Here is a 14,106-nt window from a genome sequence, read left to right as displayed (position 1 = left end):
ACTTAATTTTTAGAAGAGAGATTTATTCTCTCTCCGGATCTCCCAGTCCAGGTCCTTTGGTTGTTCCCACCCCTGTGACACAGCATACAGGCTCCAGCCAGTGGAGCACCCAAATTTGATGTCCCTTCCCTCGTGTGGGGAAGCAAGTGCAAGCAAACCAAAGCAACGTCTATGTACAATGCCTGATCCAACAGCAGTACAACAGCTTGGAGAACTGACTTTGAGGGTGACAGTGTACTGACACCATCCCTAGATGCCACGCAGTTATGTCGCTGTCATTTATTCCCTTTCCAAAGGGGATCGCAGCAAGTGTGTGTATGCCTCGCTGTGCGGGGCAGCACCTCAGCAGCACAACTTCGGCATGCAAAGCATCAGAAGACAATAAATCTGCAGAACCCTATTGCAACCGTGCGGCTGCCCAAAGCTGGATGAACCTCAGAAGTAGTGCCTCCTGGGAGAGCTGCATACCTTCAGGATCTTTTTTGCCAGGGTCACCGTGAAGAGCTTACTGTTTTTTCCCCCCTTCTTCAATTCCCTGCTCCACAAAGAGCCACTGCAAAGCAGCTTGGGAACATGCAGAATTTTAAAGTGGGATTTCTTTCTCCTGTTTTTTGTGGCTCATAAGGATGTCATAGCTGTATGTTTGCTACCACTGCTGACGCATCACATAATGTGATAAAAGGTAACAGGTAGCTCGCTTGTACACTGATGAAACCAGCTTGTCTTTTGCTTGATCAAAGTATTTCCTATTTGTACTATAATAAAAAAATTTGACACATTGGGGTTTTTTTTCCCTCTTGTGTTAGCCTGAAGTTATTTTTCCAGGGTACTGAAAACCAGCTGCTCCTCTAATTAGTACACTGAGTGCTTATTTTATTCCTCAGATAGAAGTGTCTTATGTTGTAATGAAACAATTTGACACTTAAGTCACACATTCATCTATTTTATTGCGAAAGTCTGCTTAAAGAGTAGGCATCCCAGATACGGCAACCATTTAATGTGCCATTTCTCTGCATTTTTATTAGCATTAGTGCCAATTGGAAGAATTTACAAATAATTTCTTTTCCAGCACATAAATATATACAATATTTTACTTTCCACATATTGGCGGAATATTTCAGGTCATTCTCCAGATTGCAGATGGAAATGTATGTACCTCTCACAGTCTGCAGTATTTACATTCATGCAATACCTAATTATGTCTAAGGATAAAGCAAATCAAGGGTATAGACTAAAGTAAAATTTGACCTCTATTTCCAGACCAAAAGCAAACAATATGTCCCTATAAGGCACAGCACGCTGGATAGATGCCCAGCTCTACTGAACAACCTTCTGCTGGCATACAGGCATGCACCACTTCTACCAGGATGCAAGCAAAGCTTTGGCCTAATGTGAATCTCGTGCTCTGAGTGACGGAACCACCATTCCTCACCCTCATTCCCCAAAAGAGGCCTTCTGTTCTATTTTGGTACTTTCGTCTCCCCCATCACAGCAATGCCATAGCATCTTCTGGTAATTCATAAAAGGGTGTTTCTGATGATTTATAAGACTGCTCTTGAGACCTTGAAATATTCCAAGTATATTCTAATTTTTCTCCCTAATTCAGTTTTTTATGCCAACTATAATATTTCCTTCTGTGGCAGCTGCGTTCCTCTTCACCTGGGTGAAGCATGCCTTGCAGAACAGCAAAGAGAGTTGGAAGAAAAGGTGGAGAAGGTGTCTGTAGGAAATGCAGTGGATACTCCAGCCTCTGATGCCTGCCTTCCTCCAGTGAGGACTGGCAAGAATGAGATATTCACTGGAAATACCTGCATTCAGCAAAGCCATGCTAAGAGGGCAAATGTAGCTGGGAGCGTGGTCCTTTGCAGGGCTGTGGCATGTCCTCAGGACAAGGCACGGCCAAGGCTGAGGGCTACCCGCGTGCCACCACCAGCTCCCATCAGTCACCCCCTGCCACAGCATGGGAATGAAACATCTCCTGCCCCAGTGGCCCAAACTCGCCTCAGCTGTTGGGGTAAAAAAAGCCGAGTCGATGTGCAACTGTGCAGCCAACCTCTTGGGAATATTTGACAGCCATCTCTGGGGATGGGAAGCTGGTTTTGATGCTTCTTAATGTAGGGTTTGCAGTGAGTTTATACTTGCTTGTGCACAGGAAAATATATCTTGCTTTGTTTATGACCCCAAACTCATCCTGGAGTTCCACCTCACCATTTCTTGGCTAAACTTCTCTCCCTCAACCCCAGCCCTGTGACAGCTTTGCCATGTCATGGCATCAAAGCCCAGCAGATAAGTAACCCAAGCCTCTCTGTGTGCCATGGGCTTTACGGCATGGGACAACCTGCATCCTTGAGATCCCAACAGGCTGGAGTCCCCTCCTGCCGCTTTGAGCCCTGGAGGACATTTGGAAGCTCTTGAGCATCCTCAGCATCACCCCATGACATTCCGTGTGGGCAAACCCGCTCATTGCACTCACTTCCACCCTGTCAATGCCGGGGCTGCTGGCACGTCACCTGTGAAGGAAGGCTGATGGTAGCACTCAAGACCCACGGAGGCACTAAAAGCGATATGACACCTGTGAAGGGTTCCTGGGCAAAATCCAAGCTGTGCAATTGCCATTTTCACTTTAGTTCATGCAGCATTTTCTAACTAACTACATTTTGCCTTTGAATGCCATGAATTATGAAATGCACCTTCATTTCTGCTCTGATTTGGAGGCTCACTGTGTGCTACTGAACAGCTGCACACTACAGCCCCAGAAGCAACTCTCCTTGGGCATCTCTGGAGTTGATCCCTGTGTTATTTACTGAGCTCGGTGAGATCCTTTGTGGCAGAAGGTGACACACAGGTGTGAAATGCTCTTGTCATATCAGTTTATGCTCAGCCACAAAACCACTCCAGCATACATTGCATATGCTCCTCTTAAAACATATTTTGACCAACCTAGCCATCCTGCTCCCACAGCGCGAATGTCTCCTCAGCCTGACCTAGACCAGGCTGAGCCTCCCTCCTTATCTCTACAGAAAACAGGGTTTGCAATGAAAACCGAATTCAGACCAGCTCCGGTTGCTCATTATTTGAAGCCCATCAGTTAAATAAGCCACGGCAGATACATCCACTCTGCCATCCTGCAACGTGAATGCACTCCCAAGGTAATTCCTGATGAAAACCGTATGTTTGCACTAGGTCTGTTCAGGCTGGTTCGGATTAAATATAAACCACTGCCAATTGTATTACCTCATTATTAGCAGACACTGGCAGCAGCCTTGCGTGGAGAAACAGACGTCTGGCTATGCTACCTGCCGTCACATCATAATTCATGTCAGGTGCTGGGGGATGCACAAGAGGATTACCGTCTCCCCCTTGGCTTTCCTGACCACAGGGGACTCCTCCTTGAACGTGACCTTTCATCCAGCTGAGCGTCCCACCCACCTGATGCTGAGCCAAAGCCTTGGAAAAATTTGGCAACCCTCAACAGGAGTATACGGGAAGGAGGGTAAGGCTGTCCCTGAGAGCTCAGGGCACGACTGACATCCCCGGGAGCTCGTTGGGTTCAAGCCCCGCTACTGAACGATGCTCATGCACAGTGGGAGAGGAAGGAGGAAGCTATTGCTGGTGCTCACTACATATTTCAAGTTAAATCCCAGAAAAAAATGAAGACAATCCATCGGAGAAAAAGTAGCCATAAGCCATATAATATTAATTCAAGCCATACAGTATTAATTCAATTTGCAGGCAAGGTAAATCTTTCACATAATATTCCCCTATTTGCTCAGTGCCTAAGGAATTTCCCATTACGCTGTCTTTTTTCAATGTATGGCCCATTTGACCTTCACATAGCACAGGCTTGTGTCCAGCCCCAAAACCCTCTGCTCAAAATACTGCAACAACAGGCAGCTGAGACATAAGAACAATAAAAACACCCAGTTCAACCAGACTGTATCTTTGGAGCTGCTGGAACTGTTGAGATGGAAGAGATGGAGAATCATCTCCCATCTCTGCAGAAAACCCATTGAGCTTTCTGAAAGGTCTCAAACAGGAATTTAACACCTTCCATCTGCAGCCCATTACTCTGTTTTAACTCCACCTCTCCGATTACAGGTCCCTGCACACTAGGAGTGTATACAAAAGAGTGCCAAAGTCTCAAGTCTGTAAGAACGAGAGTCAGGGAATAACTGGAGATGAATCAAAACTGGAAGCCAAGTCCACAGCACTCTTTTTCCAAAAAAGCGCAGAGTTTCGGTAAAAGACCCCATGAATTGGCACCGTGCTGAGTCTGGCCTTTGCAAAACCTAAAGAGAAATCACCTGGTCTGCTAGGAAAGGCCAGCAGAACATAACAAGGTACAAACAATAATTTTTTGAGAAAATGCTTTTAAAAGCCATGGATTTTTTTTTTCTTTTCTTTTAGGAATGAGATCATTTCAACAACTGATCTTCTCTATCCACCAGGTTTTGCATTACGTTGCCTCCCTGCTCTAGGGGAGATGCTGCACCCCCTCGAGCAGGCTGACAGCTTCTTCCCCACTTCTCCTGGCCTGATGAATATAGTTGTACTGTGCACCTCATGGGGGCATTCGACTCAGATATCCCCAGGGAGGTAGGAGAGCTTCACTCCTGCTGCCACCATCTCCCATGGGCTCTTCTCTCAGCAGTCTCCCCGAGGATGCTGGCACACATCGGCTTGCCAAGCATCCCCCTTCAGACCGGGGCTGCACCCAGCACTCCGGTTTAGCATTATTTCATCTAACTTTGCATAGTGTTTCCACCCTGCTGCAGCCGCCTGCAGAAGGGAGGGAGAAGGTCGGATCCACATCCCAGCTTCCCTGCACATTTCAGGCATCAGGAAAGTCTCCCTTCCTGCTCTGACCAAGGACATTTTAAAGATAGCCCGCTTGTTGTGATCAGCTCTGATTGTAGCTTTGCAGGAGTTAAAAAGCCCCCCCTGGCTCCAGCATCCTGATGCTGCATTTCTCTCTTCCCGTTAATGGTGGTTTCTGTTTCTTTTATTACCTCTTAGTAATCTTTTGACGAGATCTCACAGCAGGACTTTGCTCAAAATTATTCCACCCTTCTAAACTTCTCCTTCAAAACCCATCAACACTCCATTACGACACAGCACAGCTCCCATCCACAGCATCTTTTACTTGCAAGGAGTGGTGAGGCCACAGGACCGGGCAGCTCTGCTTGGTTATGTGCCCAGGTCATCTCCCAGTAAGAGTCACTGGTCCAGCTGCTGCCCAGAAACGAAAGGTTACAACAGCCTTGCAAAAGACCATTTGCAACTCTGCAGAGAAAGGTTGCAGAGAAAGGTTGGTCTGTCTTCACCCAACTGTATCAGCCAGTCAAATAAAAGATGCTCCATCTCCCTTGCATGGGTTGCCTGAGAGGCAGGTTTATCTACGGGAGGTTGATGGCTCACGGTCATCTGCCCTTTCCTTGCTGTGGTGAAAGGCAACATTTCATGGCTTCCTCCCCAGTCCTTCCTTGGTGACCGTAAACTCTTTGAGCCAAAAACATGGACTGCAATGCACTGGGAAAGCCCCCCTCCACCGGTAACAGAGAAGAACCAACAGCGAGGACTTACCATCCATGTCCAGGCGTTGCATGATAATCGCCAGCTCCACCTCACTGGGCATGTATCCCAAGGAACGCATTGCCATGCCCAGCTCCTGCTTGGATATAAAGCCATTCCCATCCCTGTCCAGCACCCGGAAAGCTTCACGGATTTCTGTAGAGGAGGAGGAAAAAGAGGAGTTCTTATGGTGGAGGACTCCCTGGTCAATGCATCTGAACACATGGGACACAGAAGCAGTATATGTTGCCTTTTCTAATGTTAATGATGCATATTAAAAATTTCAAGTCAGTGTAATCATGATATGTTCATGCACACATATATATGGGTGTGTGTGCACTCATGTACGCACGCCTCTCTATGCAGATACATAAATACAACAGCATCCACGCTCACGCTGCCTATTTTCTGTGCTAAATATCATTGCAAAATTATTTATTCATTACACATTGAACTCTGTTTCTTTCTGCAGCATCTGCCCTCGACTGCTGTGGGTGAACCATCCTGTTCTACAGTAAAGTCTCCCTGCATACGGCTGCACAGCAAATCCCAGCCCCAGGGGCTTCTCCAGCAGCCCTTCTCCGAGCCCCTCAGCATGTCTGCAAGGCAGATTTACTTCATGTCACACGGACAGACCAAGCTCTAACTTTCTCCAACAAAACTATGTGAACAGGGACAGCTGGGTGCTGACTGCCTCCTCTGCAGGGTACAGAGCTCTGCAGCCAAAGCCTGGATACGCACGTTCTCCCTTGTCCAATAAATGCGGATGTACATTTTTAAACCATACCCGGGCAATTTCCATTTCTCACTCCTCTTCATAGCTTTTCTCTAATTTATAATGTTTTACAGCAATAAACAGCCTCAGATCAATAAAAATGCTGACAGCATCAAAGGAATCGCTTCCATCATTCCTCCTCAGCCTGGCTCATCTTCTGACATCTGACTTTGTTTTGCTTTTTAATTCAGGCATATCCCCCTCCAGCCTTTGATAGCTGCTCTCCACTCGTGCAGCACACTGAAAGACACCCACGCATCTGCCGCCTCGACAGCTCTGCATGTTTCCCGCTCCTCACAGACCTCTCAACTTGGAGCCCCACCACCAAGCTCCCCAGATCTGACTGTTGCAAATGCCAAACAGAGAAATTTTAACATTTCAGCCAGCTGGGAGCCTGTTTACTTGAAAGGATTTGGTTGGAGGTGGGGAGAGAAAGAGGCGCTGATTTCTTAGTTCTGGTTAAACGGTCTTTGCACCATGCTGTGGAGAGGAAAACACAGGATGCTTTATCATATCTCTTTTGGGAATGAGGATATATGAAAAACCAGCATGCTGGGACCCACTGCAACTTTGCTCAGAGGAGTTTAATCTTCACATGGAAGCATTTCATTGGAGAAGTGGGAGAGAAAACTCAGCAGGTTTTTTGGGGGAAAAAGAGCCTAATTAAAAAATACTCTGTTCTCTATCAGGAAACAGATTGGATGGAAAAAGTTTGTCCAGCCCTGGGTAGTTCAGGCATTAAGCCTCAGATGAGAAAATATTCTCGGTACTGCCATGGACTCCTGGCACGTCACCTCCCCCTGCCCTCTGCTCCCAGGGGTAAGGGAGGCACCTGAGCTTGCTTTTGTAATTTCTGTAAGAGTTCTGTACCACCAATACCGGAGGATACTAGGTTACATGCAGGCATGGATAAAAACTGTTGGCCCCCTGCAGCGGGGGCCACGTTGGGTAGTTCAGGCATTAAGCCTCAGATGAGAAAATATTCTCGGTACTGCCATGGACTCCTGGCACGTCACCTCCCCCTGCCCTCTGCTCCCAGGGGTAAGGGAGGCACCAGCCCCCTGCAGCGGGGCCACGTGGAAAGTAACGGATGGTCCTTGGTCCTCCCGGGAAGAAGCCAGGAGCATCATAACCCACCAGGAAATGGTTTCAGTGACGTTTTTGCTAACAGGTTATTTAAAGCTTTACAATTCAAAGGCTGCTTCTAAATCACCTCACATCAAAGTTCAGCACCTCTCTTGACAACACCAATGCGTTAGCAAAGTCTGCTCCAATTTCCATGTGCTGCTTTCTGCCATGTGTAATACCCTGGTGGTGTGGGCCCTGGTGCCAGGGCCGGGGCACCTCCGTGACCCACTGCTTAATCTTCACCACAGCTGTGGTTATCATAATGAGATACGATCAATTTTTAACCCAGCCAAAGAGCCCACTGATGCAAGAAGGGAAGATCCTATTAATTCCAATGACTATTGGGCCAGCTCTGTAATATCTACACTTTGGGTTCAGGTATGCATCAACTGTGGCTTCTTTAAGCTTAAATGCTTTGCCTTGTCTCTCTGCCAGCCCAAGGTGGTGTAAGCTCGGTGATATGAAAAGATAGTGAGGCTGTTCAAAGCAAGCTCAGCTGGAAGTATCAGTACATAATGCAAAGAGCCTTTGGAGTAGGAACGAATCCCATTAGACACTGCCAGCTGTAGTGAAATCTATTTTCATATGCTGTACTGAAAGCTAAAGTGCAGTAAATATTACATTCAAATCAATTAATTTTAAAATAAACTTTTGACAGCTGAAGACGAAAGAACTAAAAATATTGCAGGGAGCCGAGAAAGTATCTTACAAAATAAAATATGAGTCTACCTTCAGAAAAGTTTACAGGCAAGTTAGACTGATCCAAATTACATGAATAAATTACGTCTGTACGGGGGCTCTGCTGTAGGATATCTGAAGGCCAATGTCTGGTGAGCATCCTCTCCAGATACACTGATTTCAGAAGGTGCATTTAACAGCACTGCAACCTTTGAGCCTCAATCAGAGGAGAAAACCCCACACATTTGGGGTCCAGCTCTGTCCATACCTCTCAGAAACCTCAACTTTTGACCAAGCCTGAAACATCCTTCACACATCAACTCCTGACCCCAAATGGAGCTTTTTCCACTCATCACTCTATAAATACCACTTGTGCAGAGGTATATTTGAAGAGCTATTTATAGGTTGAACACACAGTACACGAGTAGCTATGACCTCAGTTAGCGCCTCTTTATCTTTACATGTAACACCACCTTATCAGCTTTTCTTTATAGCGATTCCTTCTCCTCCGACGTACTCGCGGGTGCTGTCCTGCACAGCACCCAGAGTGTGAGCCACAGGCCTGAGCATCCTTCGCAAACGCAGCCCCACCAGCTCTTCCCCTGGCACTGCCGAAGAGCCGGTCCCAAACAGCGGTCCGTGAACCTGTGGCACCCTGGCTGGCCCTCACCTTTATTTCCAGCTGTTAAATTTCATTACCCAAAGCTAAAAATACATGAACACTTTCCCCATATGACTTTCCCAAAGAAGTCGCCATGGCAACTGATGCTCCTGGCTCAGAACTGGGAGCGGATGTGGTCCGTGGAGTAAATCTCTCAACAAAGACATTGCCGGGGCTTGGGGGAAACTTTGAGACCTCTTCCATTTTGGCTGGAAGCTGCTTGCATAGGGGTGCTTTACCCTGGTCAAGAAAAGCAGAGCCCTGTTTTGTCTTTAAAAGGAAGATTAAAGATAACGGGGGAGTGGGTGTCAAAGCGATGCTGCCCCAGCATCGCCTTTCTCCTTGCCCAGCCTGGCTGGCAGCAGCCCTCCACACCGAATGGAGCACATATATTCAGATTACACCTCCCTTGGGGCGTTAGCAAATATTAATATTTATTCCCCTTCCCATTATATAGTATCTTCTTTTACTCCCAAATATAGGAAGATGACACAGAACTATATTAGAGTACAAAAGGGAAAAAAGAAGAGAAAGTACAGAAAGATTTAGAGAACAGAAAGTAGCCCATTTAGCTGGTGATGGCACTGGCCTGAGCCTCAGGAAATGTCACTTCTTCTCAAGGAGCCCAGGCTGGGACCTGAGTGCTCTTCTCCATGCCTCAGTTTCTTCAGCCCCCGGGAACAGCGATACTGCTCCTCTGTACAAGGTGCTCACCAGACAGCCAGTGACTATTAGCAGCACTAAACCATCTCATTCCCAGAATTAATTCAAACAGTACCAGCAAGCAATGCTGCTGCAAAGAGACTTTGTCAGATGGACCATACACGATGCTTAATGCTCAACAACATTCAAGTGAACGAGGGGAGAGAAGGAATCAGCATCTGGCCCCATCCTAACTAACATCTTCGTTAATGATTTCAAAGAGGGAGCAGACACAACATTAATCAAATTCCCAAATAATATAAGGCTGGAAAGAGTTGCCAGGACAAAACGTCCAGCAAGAAGGAAGGAGCGCTGTGCAAATGGGCCAAGATTTCGGAGCAGAAGGGCCCTCGCCTGAGAGTCAGCTGGGCCAAGGCAGGTATGGTGAGCTGGGTTTGAAGGCACGTTTCTCAGGGAAGTTTAGCTCAGTGTTTTTCCCCAGGTGAGAATTTATGTTCCACGGGAGCCGAGAGCGCAGCGTTCATTTCTCAGAGTTATCTGAACATTTAAAAGCTGCGTATGGGGGGGTGCTTTTAATTCATTCCCCCTCTTTCCTCACATCTAACAGCTGCGCCTTTCAGCTTCCCTGTTCTGGGCCACATGGCCACCCAGTTACCCCCACGCTCCTCCGGGGAGAAAGAAAGGAAGAATCAGGGAAAAGGATGATTTTTTAATTACCTTTCTGAAGGGCGCAAAGCAAGACCGCTGTCAGAGTCGGACCTGACACCCAGCCTAGAAAGTCATTAAGTCTCTCCATCTGCATCCAGAAAGATCCAAAGACAACGTCCTCACCCACCCGCTCACATCGCACCCGCTCCAGCCCTTCCCTTCAAAACACCTCTCCGCACTCACAGCTGCCCCGGGCCTGACCTTGCGCTCCCTTCCCTGGCTCATCCCTTCTCCAAGCTCAGTAGCAGGTTTATTTACACAGATAATTTCCCTCTGGCTGGTAACTAGAGGCAACCATCATTATTTCTTGTTTGGCTTCCTGAATGAGAATGAATCACGATTCTCTGGGAAATAAATTCAGCCTGAGCCACTGGTGTCCAGTAGCTACCCTCGGGCGCTGCAGATGGTTTCAGGTTATTTCACTGGGTATAAATACCACCGTAATAAATGTTGTAATTACACTGTAACTACCGTACCCTAAGTGCACTGTAATTACAATCAGAGTCCTATATGGTTATTTTCATTAGTATGATAAGAGAAGAAATACCACCACCCGAAATCTTGCAAGTCATCTCATTCACTTAATTGCAGGTTTGGGCACCAAAGTACAAACTGAATGATCTAAAAGCTGCAAATAGCACGTCCTTGGGTGAACTGTTAAGTGAGTCTCGTAACTACTGTGTCTGTTTAAAAAAATGGAAATTTCCACCCCTCCATCTGCTATTCTTACGCTTGTTTTTTTTGCTGCAAATTGCAACAGTGTCAAAATAACCACATTTTTCATCTAATGGAAACGCCGCCCCCCCCCCAGCATATTCCAATCGAAAGTGTCAAAATATTTCACTTGGTTATTCTCAATCTCAGCAAAACAGTTCAGCATCCCCAGAACAAACTCTTTCACTGCAACCTGGAGCCGCATCTACCTGAACGGCTGCGGCGCCTTGCCGAGGCTCAGGCACCAAGTCCTGTCAGCATCACCAAAAACACGCAGCTGGAAATGGGGTATAAACACCCGGGTTTAATAGCGGCCTCAGCGCTACGGCAGCTCGGACAGGCACAGTCATGTCGAATGGGCAAAGCAAACCGGTGCTAGTCGACTTGACGAAGTATCTCAGCTCAGAAAGGTCTGCCTCAAAACTAAGTGCCTCATCTTGTTTTTTCCTTAGGGGGACTTTTTCATATATAATTTGGCAGATTTTTTTTTTATTTCCCTGGGAAAAAATGATTTGTGGAAATGACATTTCCTGTGGTTATGTTCCCAAACACATTTAACGCTTGCCAAGTAACCTGCGGGAACACCCCATTACCATATAAATGCACAACATAAAGGCTGTCTGCTGCTACTAGATACTCTCTTAAATGGAAGCTTTTAGTGCAAGCAACAGGGGCTGGATTGGGAATACCTGAGGATATTTACTCCGCGGGCAGGCCGGCGTGGACAGCAGCACTCAAACGTCTTTGTACAAGGCTGCTCTGTAAATGTGGCTGCACCCCTTCTGCGGGCGGCGTGTGCTGAGGAGCGTGTGATTGCACGAGCCCTGCAGCATCACACGGAGCCAGCGGGGAAGCGCGGTGCTGAAAGCCAGCTGTCAGAAGAATTTGGCAAAATAACAACCTCCACTCTTCCCTATAAATTTCCCTACTGTGGCCAGAATTTCGTCCGGGAGACAAGCAGGGCTCCCCTTCAGCTCCTCCTGACGCCAAAGGAAGGATGCATGGGGTTGGAGATGCTGTGCTGTGGCCCTCACCATTAAATGATGCAGAATAATCAAGTTTCCAGTGCCTGAGAAAGGTACAGGCTGGTCCCGAGTGGCGAAGGATGAACTCAGAATGAAAGAAGTGAGGATGAGGTTGGAGAGGATGCAAATGGCCAGGCTGCCAGGCAAGGGAAGAGCAGGGCTCGGCTCATGGAGGTGCTTCGATTTCCACCTGGGATGCACTGAGGAGGGCAGGGAGATGGAGGGGACATCCCAGGGACAGAGAAAAGCTATTTCAGGTGAAGAACAGTATTGGTCTAAGAACAAATAGATATGAGCAGATTTAGCCTGACAATTAGAAGAATGTTTCAGAGGTGAGCAATGACTGCAGCATTTCAAAATGGGGCTTCACCCATTCTGGGCAGCTTCGGTTTCTGTGATCGAGTCACCTCTAGCAGTAGGAACTGGCTTCAGGGACCTCTTCCAGCCCGTGCCCCTACTCCTCTGCATGCTAACAAAATTTTTATTCCAAGTATATCAGAGTACACTGCAGCAGTCAGCATAAAACCAAGGTGATTTCATGTTTATTCTTACAGAAGGGATCATGTGCTGGGGTTTACATCTGCCAATCCCTGTTTGAAAACTTTGCTCAGGTCTCTGGTCCTCCTGATGTATTGCTGCATCCTTGGCTCTGGGGTTCCACTCTCTCAACCAAATGGCTCATAACGGGGGTCTTTTTTTGAGCATCCACAAACAAACAAGTCATTATAAATAGCAGCATTAGGATGGGTCTTGGCTGCATAAGCAAATGTCTCATCTCTATTCATTGGATGGGAAGCATCTTTTTAAAGGTCTCAGCATTTTATGCAAGAGTCCACTGCATATCACCGTCATTCTGCAGGAGATGGATGTGGAGCCAGCACTGCACCTCATGCCATTTCCAGAGGGGCATTTTGGTCTCCTGGCACAACCCATGGGACCCTGTGTGCCCGCAGGCATGTCGGGCGGGGTATCCAATGCAACCATCAGGAGACACCCTTCTTTTGACTTGTCCCCCACACAAAACTCTGCAGCTAAGAGAAAGGAGAGGGTTATGTACCTCCAAACACACAGACTGGGGCAAAATATGTCAATTCAGAGAGTTCTGTAAGACCTGCACAGTCTCCTCTTGTGCTTCTTTTGTTGTTCTCCTGTCATGGAATATTGAACTGCTGGAAAGTGCCTTGCAAACAGCCCCAGAGGCCCACGCCTGTTTATCTCCAGGCAGCTGCAGCTCGGCCGCTGCACACTGTTGGTGAAAGCCACTTCTGTCCTTGTGTGGACCCTGCGCTGGTTGGGCTTATGGTCCTCTCCAGCTCTGGTCTCTGTGATGGGACCGTTACTAAGGTGGGCAGTCAGACTCAGGGCTTTCATGAGGCTTTCTGGAAGTGTTGTAGAAGTGGATGTTCAAGGTAGAGTAAAAATTCATTACTCATTCTTGATGGAAAAGGAAAAGGAAAAGGAAAAGGAAAAGGAAAAGGAAAAGGAAAAGCAACTCCTAACAATGAAGGAAGATCACCGTGATGAAAGCAGATGAATTTAAGATGCATGCTACAACTTTTGTTTACAACTTAAGAACATGATACTAAAAAGGTGAAGAAGGAGAGAACAGATTTCCACTGTTTTTCAAAGAAACCTCAATCTCCTCTTTCACTAGATCTTTTTGTTAGAAAACAATCTTTATCCTTCCCTCATCCTTTACACAGAACATTTTCCCTCCCGTGACACTACATCACTTCAGAGAACCTCATGCACCGTACGTATTCTCCTGGGAACAGTTGAGCCATGTAGAGAATTGTTTAACTTCACAACATTTTTTTTAAGCTGCCTAGACATAAACCTATAATATCTGGGAGCTGCTGATTTAGTTTATTGACATCAATAGTCAATTCATCATCAGAAGTGAAACACTTGCTGGACATAAATAGGTAATGAGCTTAAGACCCTACCCTGGAGCATCTCAGAGAACGAGAGTGATTTGATTCAAGATTGCTTAGGGACGACTCACATTAACGTTGAAGAGATAATGGCCACTCATCTTTTTTTTTTTTTTTTTTAATATATATAATTTGCGTCCTGTACTGATTTACTGCTAGAACAGTCTCCATACATTTCTTACCAAAATGAGAGTTTCAGTCTGCAGTCTTGCCTGGCAATAACTGTGCAGGAAATATAACCTCTCCCAT

At 46.7% G+C, this 14,106-nt stretch overlaps 1 protein-coding gene across 1 annotated transcript in view; it reads right to left on the bottom strand.

The window, feature by feature from the left end:
* CALN1 (calneuron 1) overlaps positions 1-14,106 on the bottom strand; it is a 138,301-nt gene that overhangs the window by 67,349 nt on the left and 56,846 nt on the right. The window contains exon 3 of the mRNA XM_009319275.1: positions 5,584-5,727. Coding sequence (XP_009317550.1) covers positions 5,584-5,727 — 144 coding nt within the window. The remainder of the gene's footprint in view (positions 1-5,583; positions 5,728-14,106) is intronic.

This window comes from Pygoscelis adeliae, unplaced genomic scaffold, assembly GCF_000699105.1.
Source record: "Pygoscelis adeliae isolate BGI_AS28 unplaced genomic scaffold, ASM69910v1 Scaffold282, whole genome shotgun sequence".
NCBI classification, from domain to species: Eukaryota; Metazoa; Chordata; class Aves; order Sphenisciformes; family Spheniscidae; genus Pygoscelis; species Pygoscelis adeliae.
This window is presented reverse-complemented; position numbering and strand designations above follow the sequence as displayed.